The sequence below is a fragment of the Cetorhinus maximus genome, chromosome 10, assembly GCF_964194155.1.
Source record: "Cetorhinus maximus chromosome 10, sCetMax3.hap1.1, whole genome shotgun sequence".
In the NCBI taxonomy this organism is placed as follows: domain Eukaryota; kingdom Metazoa; phylum Chordata; class Chondrichthyes; order Lamniformes; family Cetorhinidae; genus Cetorhinus; species Cetorhinus maximus.
Window position 1 is genome coordinate 134,007,733 of NC_135888.1, and position 16,763 is coordinate 134,024,495.

Here is a 16,763-nt window from a genome sequence, read left to right on the forward strand (position 1 = left end):
ATGATATATGCTTAATGATTGAGCTTCCACAGCCCTCTGGGTAGAGAATTCCAGAGATTCATCACCCTCTGAGTGAAGAAATTCCTCCTCATCCTAATCTACCCCTTATCCTGAGATTATGTCCCCTGGTTTTAGACTCACCAGCCAGGGGAAACAACATATCTACATTCACTCTGTCACATGCTGTAAGAATTTTGTAAGTTTCAGTGAGGTCAACCCTCATTCTTTGAAAGTATATGGAATACAGACCCAGTCTCCTCAATCTCCCCTCAGAGTACAATCCCATCATCCCACGGATTAATCTGATGAACCTCTGTTGCACTCCTATGGCAAGTATATCTTTCCTTGGATAAGGGGACCAAAACTGTGCACAGTACTCTAGGTGAAGTCTCACCAAGGCTCTATATAACTGCAGCAAGACATCCTTACTCCTGTATTCGGATCCCCTCGTGATGAAGGCCAACATGCCATTTGCCTTCCTAATTGCTTACTGCACTTGCTTGCTGGCTTTTAGTGCCTCATGAACAAGAACACCCAGATCCCTTTGGACACCCACATTTCCCAACCTCTCACCATTAAAGAAACACTCTGCTTTCTTGTTGTTTCTACCAAAGTGAATCACTTCACACTTATCCACATTATATTCCACCTGCCCTGTTCTAGCGTATGTTGTGTTCAATTCTTAGGAAGGATGTGTAGGCTTTAGACAGGGTGCAGAAAAAATTTACAAGAACCAGTCCAGGGATGAGGGACTTCAGTTATGTGGTTTATTTGGAGAAGTTAGGATTGTTCTCCTTGGAGAAGAGAAGGTTGAGAGGAGATTTGATAAAGGTGTTCAAAGTCATGAGGAACCTGGACGGAGTAGATGGAGAGAAACAGTTTCCATTGGCAGAAGGGGTGAGAATCAGAGGACACTGATTTAAGGTGAATGGCAAAACAGTGACATGAGGAAAAACCTTTTTATGCAGCAAGCGGATCTGGAATGAACTGCCTAAGATTGTAGAGGAGACTGGTTCATTCAGGCTTTCAAAACAGAATTGGAAAAGCATCTGAAGAGAGTATTTGCAGGGTTATGTAGAAAGGGGCGGGGAGTAGGACTAGTCTCATTGTTGTTGCAGAGAGCTGGCATGGCCATGATGTAACCATTCAATGATTCCTTAGCACCTGTCATCACCTCAGCTTGTCCCAAATCCCTTTTACAGCCAAGAAACTATTTTTGAAGTTTGGCCACTGATGTAAGGTAGGAAACGCCAATTTTTTGCACACTGTCAGATTTTTGGATTCTGGCCCACAGAAAGCTAAATAGGCAGTCAACTAGTCATAAGTAATTTTAAGATGGTTTATTAAGTGATACATTAACTAATTAGACAGCAAAAGTACACGACCCGTTACAGTTGAAAGCAGTTCACTGTTCCCAGAGGACAAACAGACGGTTGGCACAACGTGTGTTGGTCTCAGTAGCTTGCTTGTGATAACAGCATCTGTTCTCTAGTTGAAGTGTTAGGAAACTCTTCCCTCGATCTTCCTCTTCCTCCTCTGGTTCATCTTCCATCTGAAGGAGGCAGCTGCCCAACAAGCACTGCCACCTCACACCACCTCATCAGGATATGGCCCCTGTACCTGACCACTTGTTAATATACCCTTTTTCTGGGGGCTTGTGGTTTACCCAGTGTCAATCACTTATACAAACCCTTTTGACCAATGGATACAGGACATGTACCCAAACTGTCAGGGTGGTTATCACCACCACACCCCCGCCTCCATTCATCACCCTGCTTGAGGTCAGCTTTTTAGCTTACATCTTGCTGAGGGTCATATCCTGGTCCTTTCTAAACAATTGTATAGATGAGTTGGGACATGTCACATGAGTTGGGACATGTTCAAAATTTACAGAACATCTTTATTACAATTTTTAAAACCCTACATGAAACCTCATCCCGCTGCTGGATGAGGTTTCATGTTTTCTCTATTTGCCGCCGGGGCTCCTGGCCGATCCGCCAACCTTAGGCCCTTTAATTGTTTCAATGATCCTGTCAATGGCCTCAAGTGGCCATTGACAGGTCGGCGGGCCCGCAGCTGATTTTGCTGCACCCCCACCTTCCTGAAAATTTAAAGGGGCGGGACGACGTCGGGGGTTCCGCCCGACATCATCTCGTGTCATTTTACGCGTCGGTGAGCGGGCCCCACCCCCTGCTCGCCAACGGCAACATTCTGCTCCTGGAGTGGGAATTAAGCCCACGGCATTCCAGCTGAGGTGAGAGTGTTACCAACTGAACCACAGCTGACACCTCTGGCATCACGACGGTCCTCCATGTTGGTACTTTTTAAATTTATTCATTCACGGGATGCAGGCGTCGCTGGCAAGACAAGCATTTATTGCCCAACCCTAATTGCCCTTGAGAAGGTGGTGGTGAGCTGCCGCCTTGAACCGCTGCAGTCCGTGTGGTGTAGATAACACCCACAGTGCTGTAAGGGAGGGAGTTCCAGGATTTTGACCCAGAGACAGTGAAGGAACGGCGATATATTTCCAAGTCAGGATGGTGCATGGCTCGGAGGGGAGCTTGCAGGTGGCGGTGTTCCCCTGCATTTGTTGCCCTTGTGCTGCTAAATGGTAGCGGTTGCAGGTTTGGAAGGTGCTGTTGAATGAGCCTTAGTGAGTTGCTGTCAGTAAGGATGCATGCAACTGACATACTATACTTCTTGAAGCTGTCTTTAATGAAAATAAATTTCTCTCTCTCCCCCCAGAGCTGCTTTCCAGTATGGTATCAAGATGTCTGAGGGACGCAAGACGCGACGTTTCAAAGAAACGAATGAGAAAGCAGAACTGGACCGTCAGTGGAAGAAGATCAGTGCAGTATGTACTCTCCTCAAATTCTCTATACAGTCTACAAATCTATAACTTTGGGGTCAGCTGAACACAGGGAGACAGCATCTACTACGCTTTGCTGTTCACAGTTGGTTCACAGTTGGCTTGAAGACGCTGCTCAAATGAACGCTGCGTAAAATATTTTACTAAAATTACAAAGATCAATAACAATACAAGGGGAGAGCTAAAAAGTGTGGTGCATTAATGAACTGTCTTTTATTGCGATGCTCATATGAATCTGGTTTCTGAAGTGACCAGTTGTTATTGGGCTGCTATGTGTCTCCCAGTTCTTCCAACTGTGTAAAACGTAGGGCATTACAAAGTTGGCCATGTTTTAAGATGCAACCATGGGTTATACAGTTAGTGCATATTCACTGTATTTTATCAGTCTATATTTGTTTAAATGGATTTAATGACAGAACATTCTTTCTCTCCTAGCAGTAGCACCGAACTTGCCATTTGTGCAAACGTGACCGTTTTGTCTACAATTCTGGATTAACTTGCAATAGCATTCAGGATTCAACCCTTTATATTACCACACATTCTCTGCCTTTGGGGCTCTATGTAACCTTTTGTACAACTTCAGCCCTCGGACATTGGGGGCCAGCTTTGTGGCCCCATTTCCTCGCTTTCTAGGCTTGGCTGCTTCCCAATGTGCTTTGAAGCAGAACTGAACAGAGTGTTCCAAGTGTAGCCTGACCAGTGTATAATACAACACCAGCTTGATGGCATGAGGTTTGCACCCAGCTGCTTTGGCTAGGGCACTCAGCATTCTAAAACAAGAACGCAGAGACTGGAGATCTGAAGTAAAATAGTTGTTTGGTAGTACAGAACTTGAGCATTGCTGAAGAAAGAAACATGCTGTTGAAGCTTTTCATCTTGCATGCATTAAGACAGATTTGCAAGAATACCAATTGTAAAAGGAACAGCAATTTTTATGCATGAGAAGAGAGTGCTGATTGGTTGGCAAGTGGACTCTGATTGATAGAGGCATTGCCATGTAGAATGCACCAGGGAACAGTTAACTGCCAAGCTTTCGTTTAAATTCAAACCAGGCAGGTCGACTCTGGTCAAGGCATTGCTATGGGGAATGAACCAGGGAATGGCTGCCCCAAGATTTTGTTTATTTGAGAAAGGCCCAATGTGTGGACATGCTTCTTCTGTCTGCAAAGGACAGGCCCTGTGTATGAATATATATAGTTTCTAGCATGCATAAGTGAGCCACAACTAATGATCTTAAATTGGTTGTCATTGTAATTTTTAGCACAATCAAGATTGTTTAGCAAGTGCTGTCCAATCATGGAATCACATCTAATGTTGGACACTGTGTTTTGAGTTTTGCAAGCACGAGCTGATTGGCTACAGTCACTACTTTGCCTGTTACGAACAGCTGAAGGAACGTGCTGTTTGATATGATCCACCCATCATTGGAATATACAGCCTACATACTTGGCATCACATCAGCACTGTGTGATAGGCAGAATGTCTTTTTGGCTTGATGACAGGATCCTGTTAAGTGGAGAATACCACTTGTGTTGCTACTGCATAGTAGCAGCATGAAACGTCCAGCTTCACCTATTGCCAAAATTTTTGAGACACCTTACCCTTCTAGGGTAATCTGAGATAAACTAGGCACTTTTCAGGATCAAAAGTGGCATCCTTAGGCCCATTCACGAGTTTGTGCGATATACAGTAAGCAATGATCTGATCAGGATAGCCATTATCCTGCAAGATGGCTTTGATGTGCCCTATTTCAGCATCAAGCTTGCACCCTGAACAAATGGCTCGGACCCGATAAGACCAATCTTCAAGCATGGAACTGTAGGAATCCTAATGCATATATTGACCAATGAAGGGTAGGCTTGCATTAGGCAATATTAGAGAGGCCATTGACAGATTTCTCAACTAGCACATCAAGGCAAGGGAGCTCATTTGACTGTTCCATTCCAAAGGTGTATTTGAGTGCAGAATGGAGCCCATTAAGGTGTGTATGGAAATTCTTGCACGCCGCTGCAGATTCAAATATAGAAAACGTTTCATCCACATGTTGGAAATATGCGAGGAGTTAGGTGTTATTCCATCAAAGATGCATTTCTCGTTGAAACTGACAAAGATATTTGCAAGAGCTGGGCCTAGAGGGGATCCTGTGGCAACACCATCTATTTGGGCATACATGGTGTCATTAAAACTGAATTCAACTGCACGAGTTGCTGAGTTCATAAGTTCACTGAATACAGATTCCAACAATGACAGCGTATCGAGATCACCATGATATCGTGACACGATGCAAATATCTGTGACTTCCTTGAGCACTGCATTGGTGAGTAGGCTAGCAACGTTGAATGAGCACATGGACATGGCATTGCTATCGATATACAAGTCCTGTATGGTCTTCACAAAGTTAAAGGAATCCTTCAACGTGTATGTGAAAACTTGTTCAAAACTGGTTGTAGCAATTCGCCCAACCATTTGCCAATTCATGTTGTGGAGAACCAGTCATAGATAAGATATGGCATAAGGGACATCACTTTTGTGTGTCTTGGGCAGCCTATACATATACAGACACAATGAACCATGAGGATGAATCCTATCGTATGTATCTTCCAGCAGCTTGTTACTCTTAGACAAGTCCAACAAGCATTTTTGTAACCTGCTTTCGGGTAGGGCTCTCCAGTCATGCTTAGTGCCAGGTCCAATAAATATGTATTTGGATCCGTCATTAAGAATGGTGTGCATTTTGTTGATATAGTCACACTTGTTAAGGATGACAATTCAAGTTTACTGATATATATGTCTGGGTTAGCCTTGAGGCTGATGCTGAAATAGGGCGCATCAAAGCCATCCTGCAGGATAATGGCTACCCTGATCATTGTTGCTTGCTGTATATCATGCCAGCTCATGAATGGGCCTAAAGCAGCCACTTTCCGTTCTGAAAAGTGCCCAGTCTACCTCATTACCCTGGAAGGTGCAATACGAGTGGTATTCTCCAATAACAGGATGCTGTCGTCAAGCCAAAAAGATGTTCTGTCTATCGCACAAACAAGTAATGTGGTATATGAATTTCAGAGTCGGTGTGATGCCAAGTATGTATCTGCATGCCCCAATGATTGGCAGATTGTATCAAACAGGACATCCCTTCGGCTGTTTGCAATAGGCGAAATACAGACCATACCCAACCAGCCCATGCTTGCAAAACTCAAAACATAAGCGTCCAACATTAGATGTGATTCCACAATTGGACAGCACTAAACAAACCTGATTGTGCTAAGAATTACACTAACAGCCAATTTAAGATATCATTTGGGCTCGCAGTGTGGCTCTGTTATGACACAGCAGTTTGTAATAGCTGAGTTATTTAAAATTCCAAAGGGAAACTTTAAACAACTGTCATAACCTATAATTTCAATTGGCATATTTTGAGTTGCAGCTCTAAATTCAGGAATAAGACCATCAGTTCTCGAGAGGTTTTATATCAAACTAAATGAGACACTTATTAATTTATGACAAAGTATTAAACACCTACACATGTCTACAAATTACCACTATAATAACTTTTAACAAATTCCCAAATTAATCTCCACTAAGGCATCAATAACCAATAGACTTAAACAGACAGCAGGCAAAGCATTTTTCACCTTACGAATTCAAAATGAGGTTCCTTTCAATTTGGTTCCTTTGCAGACAGTGGTAGGCTTACAGGCTTAGATCTAACATGCCTCTAACCTGCACACACAACTCCTTTCTGTTATACCCAACCTTTCTCTTTGATTGTAAATTTTCATTGTATCACCAGGCGCTTTGAACCCCTTTCATAGTACCAATTTTATTAGTAATATAAACATTGCTTGGTGTCTCCTAGCTAGGTGCAAGATTTCACCCCCGGTCTTTGAATGGTTTATTCAACAAAATGCAAATGCACCCTTTGCCTTACTGTTTACATCTCAAAACTACTATATATCAAAGCACCCAGACTAGCTGGCTTTAATCCAGTTAACACACACTCAAAGACACAGACTCAACCTCTATTTAGAAAATAAAATTTCGATAACATTATATACATTAATAAAAACAGAATTACCTGGAAAAACTCAGCAGGTCTGGCAGCATCGGTGGAGAAGAAAAGAGTTGACGTTTTGAGTCCTCATGACCCTTCAGCAGAACTGAAGATATTATACATTAATATCTCTTCATGACAGGCTCACTTACACTTGCTAGAAGCTATATATATTCACACACATGGCCCTTTCCTTTGCAGACAGAAGGAGTAAGTGCATGCATTGTGCCTTTTTCACACTTTGGGGGACAGCCAGTCCCTGGTTCATTCCCCATGGCAATAACTTGACCAATCAGAGTTAACCTGACGGTGTTGAATTTAAACTAAAGCTTGGCAGTTAACTGTTCCCCAGTGCATTCTCCATGGCAAAGTCTCTACCAATCAGAATCCACTTGCCAACCAATCAGCACTCTCTTCTCCTGCAGTATAAATTGTTGTTCCTTTTACATTTGGTATTCTTGCGAATTCTATCCTAATGAGTGCAAGACAAAAACTTGTACAGCATGTCTCTTTTTTTCAGCAATACTCAAATCTGAAATAAATTTTTTAAAATCATGTTGGAAATACCTAGTACTGGGACAGCGTCTGTGGAGCTGGTGGAGGCAGAGTTAACGTATCCCATGAATAGTTCTACCCATTTATCCTTTGCTTGTGCTTCTCCTTGGTGGCTTCCTTTAAACTTTTGGCCCTCCCATTTTCCTCTCTCTATTAATGAGCAGAGATGTTTATGTTAATTTTAGACCTCAGTTATTCCACCTTTCGTCCTAATCCACAACAACAAACTTCAGTCAAATCCCTCTACTAGGTAAGCAACTGATTGGCTCAAAACTCCCAGCTTGCAAGTTGCTCCATAAAGTTTACAGTGAAACTGATTAATCTTTTGAGATAATTCCAGAAACAGTTTGTTTTCAATACACTGAGGAATGCTCTATTGAAATTGCGATTATCCTCTGCAGAACTGAGATACTCGCACCCTGCGTGAATGGATAATCAATCTTACAGCACAGAAGGGAACCATTCAGTCCATTGTGCCTGTGCCAGCTCTTTGAAAGAGCTATCCATTTAGCCCCAGTCATCTCCTCCTGCTGCTCACCCCCACTCTTTTCCCGTAGCCCTATATATTTTTTCCTTTTTCCAGTATTTATCCAATTCACTTTTGAAAGTTACTATTGAATCTGCCTCCACTTCCCTCTCAGGCAGCACATTTCAGATTACAATAACTGGCTGAATTTTTTTTAAAATCTGGTTTCCTCCCCTACAGTACCTTAAATCTGTTGGCTCTGGTTACTGACTCTCCTGCTAGTGGGAACAGTTTCTCCCTATCTTATCAAAAAAATGCATAATTTTGCACACCTCTTTTTCACTGAGTTGTCAAGAATGATCTACCTGAAAAGGTATTTGAAGTTGATACCATAAGTAATTTTAAAAGGGAGCTGGACAGATACTTGAGGATGAGAAACAGGATTTCAGCCAAAATACAGGGGTGTGGGACCAAATGCATTTGCTGTTTTAAAGAACCAGCACACAGACAATGGACAAAAAAGGTCTTTTTCGGTGCTGTTAGATTCTTTGATTCTATGAAATCTCTCCTCAACCTTCTCAATTCTATGGAGAACAATTCCAGTTTCCCCAGGCTCTCCACATAACTGAAGTCTCTTATCCCTGGTAGCGTTTTAGTAAATCTCTGCACTGAGGCCAATGCCTTGGCATCCTTCCTAAAACATGATGCCCGGAATTGGGCACAGTACTCCAGCTGAGACCAAACCAGTGATTTTAGCATAACTTCCTACATCCCTCTTTCCTGTTATCATGCTAATAAACTCTGTGGTTCATAATAGATGTGCAGGCATCAGATCAGTTCACCGCTGTTCTGTTTCCAATTGACAGTATAACATTCACATTAGAGAACTGTACAAAAATAAAATAAACATCTTTCTGTTTGACTTTTAGATCATTGAAAAGAGAAAGAAGTTGGAGGCGGATGGGTAAGTGCTGCCGTCATCCTTAAAAGATTCTACATTTCAACATTTTATTCCTTTAAGCTGCTGATTCTTGCTGGGTTCTGCTGTTGGACTCCCTTTTGCAGTTCACCCAAGTGGCTATTTGTGCGTGTGAATGTTGACGACCCCTTCAGCAATAGGCGGCATTAATGCCCAGCCTGATTTCCCATCTTCAATGCACATGCACTTTACAGAAACTTGCCTTCAGATAGACCCATCAGGTTTGTGGTGGAGTCGGAGGCTGCTCGCGTCTGTGGTGCCCCTTTGCCAAAGCAATTGAAAACTAATTCAACTGCGCCCTGCGCTCTCTCTTCCCCCTCAAGTTCTTGGTCTACTTCAAATAGTGAGTACAGCCCTGTCCAGCAACAGTCACTGAAATCATGATGAGAGGCAGGAACCTGATTTGTGGTCATTCCTGAGCCTTAATGCTGCCCTGGCGATCTCAGCAAAGCCCGAAGATTTTTTTCTCCCATCTTCTGTGGTCTGAATGGTTCCACATATGATGCATCAACAAAAGCCTTAAAATAAGATTAAATGTGCTTGTCCTTTAAAGATGCTAGTAGTGTTCCTTTTGCCTGAAGTAGGTTATAAAATCCCTTTCAAAGAATGAAAAAATATTTGTGTTTGTGTAAGTAAAACACTTTTTTGTTTTAAATTGGCACTTTAATTTACCAGGAACACAACACTGAGAAATCATTAAATGAATGAGTTAATTGGTAATGATAGATAGAATTGCATTGATAAAGCGTCTCTCTTAACTTCAGGATGCCCCAAGCACTTTACAGCTAATTAAGTACTTTTGAAGCACATTCATTGTTGTAATGTAGGAAAGGCAAGTGTCAATTTGTGCACAGCAAACTCCCACAAAAATGCAATAATGACTAGATAATCTGTTGGTTGAGGACACAGGAGAGATGTCCGCTGCTTTTCTCCCAGCGCTGTGGGATCTTTTACATTCATCTGAGAGGACAAAAAGGGGCTCTGATTAGCGCTTCATCCTAAAGATGGCACCTCTGAATGTCAGCCTAGATTGTTGTGCTGAAGTCATGGAGTGGGATTTGAACCCACGACTTTGATTCCGAGACAGCAGTGCTATCCAGTCACTGACTGGTGTCATGGCTGACACCAAGCCCCAAACACTGGAAAACTGAAAGACAAAGCTATGATTTTGGCTCAGTTCTGACTCCCAGCACTGAGTCAGAAAGTTGGGAGTTTGAGCTCACTGCCAGACTAGAGCACCTAATCTACAATGACTCCACTGCAGCACTAGAGTATTGCTGTGTAGTCGGAAATACTGCTTTTTGGATGAAATTTTAAAGTGAGATTTCATCTCCCTGTTTCAGGTGTAAGTTAAACATCCCACAGCATTATTTGGAGTAGGAATTCTTACAATGCCCTAGCCAACATTCATCCCCTAACCAACTATTAAATATAAGTTGACATTATTCATTGCATAGCTGTTTGTGGGTCACTATTAGCGGCGTGAGTCATAATTGATGGATATTAATTTATAATTGATGGATATTCATTTCAATATGAAAAGGTGTTACATAAAAGCAAGAATATGATAGACTTGCAGAGAATGTGCAGCACAGGAAAAAAGGCCAGTTGCCCCAACTAGCCTAGGCCAGTATTTCTGTGCCTCAAGAACCTAAGCCCAACCCTCTTCATTTCATCCTGTCAGCATAACTTCCTATTCCTTTCTCTCTTGTGTCTTTATCTAGTTTCCCCTGAAATGCCAGTTAAATATTAATGTTTCGCAATTTCTAGAATTACTTTAGGGTAGATAGGCCATTCTACCCATCTATTCTGTGCCTGAGTTTTCATCCGTTTGAGCCGCCTACTCTACTCCCAATATCCTGCTCACTTCTCCTACTCTTGAATAGTCAACATCCACTGGTGTGCTTTTATCACTTACTAGTTCTGTCAGCTGTCAAACGTTCTGATTTTATAACACCTGACCATAGAACTATAGAAAAGTTATGGTGCAGAAAGAGGCCATTCAGCCCATCGTGTCTGCACCAGCCAAAAAAGAGAAAAAAGGAAATTAGCTGCTCATTTTAATCCCACTTTCCAGCACCTGGTCCATAGCCTTGCAGGTTACAGCACTTCAGATGCAGATCCAGGTACCTTTTAAAAGAGTTGAGCATTTCAGCTTCGACCACCAACTTAGGCAGTGAATTCCGGATGCCCACCACCCAATGGGTAAAATTATTTTTTCTCATATCCCCTCTAATCCTTCTACCCATCGCCTTAAATCTATTCCCCCTAGTAATTGACTCCTCAACTAGGGAATCTCTCCTTATAGCTGCAATTTTCAAGCTCTGGCAACATTCTTTAAATCTCCTCTGCACTCTCTCCAGAGCAATTATGTCCTTCCTGTAATGTGGTGACCAGAACTGTACATAAAATTCCAGCTGTGGCCTAACCAGTGTTTTATACAGTCCCAGCATTACATCCCTGCTTTTGTATTCAGTACCTTGCCCATTAAAGGAAAGCATTCCATATGCTTTCTTGACCACTTTGTCCACCTGTCCTGCCACCTTCAAGGACCTGTGGACATGCACTCTAAGGTCTCTCACTTTCTCAACCCCTCTCAATAACTTCCCGTTTATTGAGTATTCCCTTGCTTTGTTTGCCCTCCTCAAATGCATTACTTCACACTTTTCCAGGTTGAATTCCATTTGCTACTTCTCTGCCCACTCCACCAAACCATTGATATCATATTGGAGTTGACAGCTATCCTCTTCACTATCAACTACATGGCCAATTTTTGTGTCATCTGCAAATTTCCCAATCGTGCCTCCTACATTTAAGTCTAAATCATTAATATTTATAACAAACAGCAAGGCCCTCAACCCTGAGCCCTGTGGAACACCACAGGAAACCAATTTCCATTCGCAAAAACATCCATCGACCATTACCTTTTGTTTCCTGTCACTGATCCAACTTTGGATCCAACCTGCCACTTTCCCCTGTATCCCATGAGATCTCACTTTCCCGACCACTCTGCCATGTGGGACCTTGTCAAATGCCTTACTGAAATCCATGTAGACAACATCCACTGCACTCCCCTCATCAATCTTCCTTGTTACTTCCTCAAAAATTTCTATTAAATTAATAAGACACGATCTTCCCCTAACAAAACCATGCTGACTATCCCTGATCAATCTGTGCCTTTCTAAGTGACAATTTATTCTGTCTCTCAGAATTGTTTCCAATAATTTGCCCACCACTGAAGTCAAACTGACCTGTCTACAATTTTCTGGCCTATCCCTCACGCCCTTTTTAAATAATGGTACAACGTTCACAGACCTCCAATCCTCTGGGACCTGGCCTGTATCTAGTGAGGATTGGAAAATGATCCTCGGAGCATATGCTATTTCCTCACTGGCTTCCTTCAGCAGCCTGGGATACAATCCATCTGGCCCTGGTGATTTATCCACCTTCAAGGATGCCAGTCCATCCTCTCACACTATACTAATTGCATCTAATGTTTCACACTCCTCCTCTTTAACTAGAATGTCTGCATCATCCCTCTCCTTAGTGAAAACAGAGACAAAGTAGTCATTGAGAACCCTGCCCACAACTTTTGCATCAACCCACAAGCTACCGTCTACATCCCTGATAGGCCCGACCTTTTCCTTAATTATTCTCTTGCTCTTAATGTACTGGTAAAACACCTTAGGATTTTCTTTGATTTTACCTGACAATATTTTTTTGTATCCTCTCTCTGCTTTCCTAATTTCCATTTTTACTTCACGCCTGTACGTTCTATACTCCTCTAGGCTTTCTACAGTATTCAGTCTTTTGTAACTGTCATAAGCTTTCTTTTTCTGCTTTGTCTTGGCCTGTATGCTCCTGGATAACCAGGGGGCTCTAGATTTGGCAGTACCATCCTCTTTCTTTGTGGGGACATGTCTACACTGTGCCCGTAAAATCTCACCTTCGAATGCCTCCCACTGATTTGACACAGTTTTTCCTTCTAATAGCTGTATCCAATCCACACTTGCCAGCTCACCTCTCAGCTTTGTAAAAATTTGTCTCCCCCCTCCCACCCCCACCCCCAATTTAGAACTTTTACTCCTGTTCTATCTTTGTCCTTTTCCATAACAATGCTAAATCTAACTATTATGGTCACTATCTCCAAAATGGTCCCCCACTGCTACTTCATTCACTTGTCCAGCTTCATTTCCTAAGACTAAATCTAGAATTGCACCCGCTGTTGTTGGGCTTGTTACGTGCTGACTAAAAAAATTCTCTTGAATGCAGTCCAAGAATTTTGTGCCTTCTGTGCCCTTCACGCTGTTCATATCCCAATTAATATTAGGGTAGTTGAAGTCCTCACGATTACTGCCCTATTGTTTTTACGCTCAGAAATCTGTCTATGTATTTGCTCTTCTAACTCCCTTCTACTATTTGAGGTCTATGGTACACTTCTAGCAGTATGGCTGCCCCTTTTTTATTTCTGCACTCAACCCATATGGCCTCATTTGATGCTGCATTTAGTACATCATTCCTCCTCACAGCTGTATTTGATTCTTTAATCAATATTGCTACTCCCCCACCTTTTTTTAATCCCCCTCTCTATCCTGTCTGAAAACTCTATATCCAGGGATGTTGAGTTGCCATTTTTGCCCCTCCTTAAGCCAAGTTTCCTTTGTGGCGATTATATCATGCTGCCATGTGCCTATCTGTGCCCTCAGCTCATCTGCTTTATTTGCTATGCTCCTTGCATTTACATATATACCTTTTAACACTGCCAAATTCCTGTGCTGTACGCTTTTTAACCTGTGCTCCTCCTGTCTTTCAGAGTCACTCACTAACTCTCCATCTCCCGTTCCCTGCTCTGAATTTGCCCTCAGGTTCCCTGACTGTGATAATCCCTTCAAATTATTTTTTACCTAAATATTTAATAATTTAGTTTTCTATTTTTATGGTTTCACTCATCCCCCAATCCGCCTCTGGTGCTTTTTTTTTTAAACTCCTGCTCCTGATGCTTGTCTTTATTTCAAGATCACCTATTCCATGTACTCCTGAAACAAGTTATATCTTTGGAGATCAGGAACTTGTGCCTTGCAGTTGCTGAGATATGGAAGATTAATCCTACTATCTGTTTTGTTTGACAGTGTTGAGGTGAAGAGACCCAAGTACTAAGGCTGGAGTGGTGTTGCTGTTCCTACATTCCATGATTTTGATTACTGAATGGCAGCGATTTGTCTGTGACCTGCGGAAACAACTTCTTTGATGCCTTCTCCACCTACATCAGTGAAAGAGCAGCAATAGTCATCCCAACTTCGAACGAATAAAAAATCTTCACAAAGGCTAATCACCCTATCCCTATTAAATATGCAACAGGGAGTGATTTGCAATGACTTTCATTTTGAAACAGCTGAATTTTTCTAAGGCTTGATATAAATCCGTTTGGGAGGGGGGAATTTTAAAGAAGGCTTGTAAGAGCAATCTGTGTGTCTTGTCGGTGTAGAGTTTGAGCTCTTTACGTTTGCATCTGTTCGTCGTGTGTAGAAAACCTTAACAGATTAAATCTCTCGAGGTGTTTAATGGATTGAAGTGTGAGTCTTGTGTAGTTTGTGGCCAGTCAGTGTTCCAAGGATCCAAGGGCTACGCTTGTTAGCTGGAGGTTAAATTCACAGAGCATTTAAAGCACAGTTCTACAGCACTGACTCCTGGACTCCAGTGGTTGAAACCACAGGCGTAGATTGGAGAAGGAATGCACAAAAGATCAGAAATACCGTAGCATATCATCAGCACCTGAGAGAACAGACAGACTAACCATTTGGCCGTAAGTGGTTCTGATAAACAGTCTTCACCAAAAACTGTAAACTTCTATGGCCTCTTTCAAGAAGCTAATGTAATTGCTGTATATTCTCCACATTTTAGTTTTTAATTGCAGCTTTACACGTTCATTTTGCTCCCCCTTTGTAAGATTGAAATCTTACAGCATAGGAGACCATTCAGCCCATCTCGCCTGTACCAGCTCTCTGAAAGAGCTGTCCAATTAGTCCCACTCGCTGTGCTCTTTCCCCATAGCTCATTTTGAGTGGATTACATAGATGGTTTCTAAAATAACCTGTTAATCCGACTGAGGATTGTTATTGCTGGGGTATTTGTGTTCCCATTTCAGGTACAGTGTTGCCATCGCCATTCCCAGGTCAAGCTATAACACAGAGCAAAGCTCCACCTCAACAATGTGCCCCTGACCCACCCTCAGACTCGACTTTACTGTAACAGTGGGGCTTTTTTTGTTTATGTTCCACACCAACCATCCTGAAACTTCTCTTATGTGATCAGTGCAAATTATCGGGTATGGGTTTCACCGTAGGCTGACCCCCTTTAGTCTCCCCAGCCAGTTTAATTAACTGTATGCTTGTCTGTAACCTTGGGGTCTAAGGGAGGGGTAGCACCTCTCTCAGGCACGCTCGCTGCACTCTTTGGAGGGGCTCACTCTGTATTGGTCCTCATCTTTGCCCAGCTCTCACCTATGGCTCCAAGTAGTTGTTAGCATGTGATAGCAGCCACACCCCAGTAAACCGCTTCAATGGCTGGCCAAACCAGGTCAGAGTAGCCAATGGGTGTCCTACCCTCAGTGACTTGGGGATTTGCCTACACTGGCATGTGATGACTGATGCCAGTGCACTGGGTAGATGAGATCGATCCAAGGTCCAACAGTCTTGAAGGTGGGTCAGTACTGCTTTGTGGAACACGTAGAGCACAAGACATAGATGACATCCTGGTCACCCACTGCATCCAGATCTATCTCCTGCTGTTTAAACTCATCTTGCTAGTGGACCAAAGATAGGTCAGGATGAGAGAGTGAGGCTGACTATATGCAACTCTCCCTCATTACAATCCAATTCACACACAAGTCATATTCATCATCTTCCTCTCATCTGTCACCCATCGTCTATCACAGGTCTTGTGGCAATGGGTGAGCCAACATAGCTGCAATTATGGATTCACTGGAAGTGTAGCTGGGAACGTGCACACAGGCAGCTCAAGCCAAAGGGTTATGCACTGGGATGAAGCAGAAATGGAACTCAGCAGCCTCTTGAGTGACTGAGCAGCACTTTTCAGGACAGCACTGCTCACCTCCCTAGTATGAGGAAGGGGCTGTAAAAAGTTCCCTAAACATTGTCTGATTTCACCTCCCTGGTCAGCAGGCGGTAGCTGGCAATGTTCTCATCAACTGCTGTCATAAGTAAAGGTGACACTGGTCACCTTTGGTGCATGGAATCTGCGCACCCTCATAGACAATGCCACATCTCACTGACCTGAGAGAAGAGTTCTTATCGGTATAGAGCTGGGTAGGTACAATGTCTGGATCGCCACCCTCAGTAAGACTTCTGTACCTGAAGATAGTAAGTTCAATGAGTGGTCATGGAAAAGAAGAATGGCATGTAGCTGGTGTAGGCTTTGCTGTCACGTACCATCTCATCAGTAAATTCATTTGCCTTCCCGAGGGTGTTAATGATTATCCGATCGTGCTTAAGCACCTGCTACACAGCAACATGCAAGCAACTCATCAGTGTGTACGCCCCTACCATGACTGATCCTGACGAAGTTGGGACTAAATCCTATAACAAACCCAACTTCTGGATTAGCTTGTCTGACTTTGCTACTGTGCCAATCATTCATGGCAAATTCAATGCAAGAGTTAGTGCATAGCCACATAAATACCATGGCTACAAGAGCAGGTCAGAGGCTAGGAACCCTGCAGCGAGTAACTCACCTCCTGACTCTCCAAAGCCTGTCCACCATCTACAAGGCATGAGTCAGGAGTGTGATGGAATACTCCCACTTACCTGGATGACTGCAGCTCCAA

At 42.8% G+C, this 16,763-nt stretch overlaps 1 protein-coding gene across 1 annotated transcript in view; it reads left to right on the plus strand.

Annotated features, from left to right (window-relative positions):
* The window catches only part of ik (IK cytokine), a 51,198-nt gene extending 36,716 nt beyond the window's left edge, over nt 1–14,482 (plus strand). The window contains exons 18-20 of the mRNA XM_078551192.1: nt 2,746–2,854; nt 8,871–8,905; nt 14,050–14,482. Of these exons, the coding sequence (XP_078407318.1) occupies nt 2,746–2,854; nt 8,871–8,905; nt 14,050–14,077 (172 nt within the window). The 3' untranslated portion in view covers nt 14,078–14,482. The remainder of the gene's footprint in view (nt 1–2,745; nt 2,855–8,870; nt 8,906–14,049) is intronic.
* Nucleotides 14,483–16,763: the final 2,281 nt, after the last annotated feature.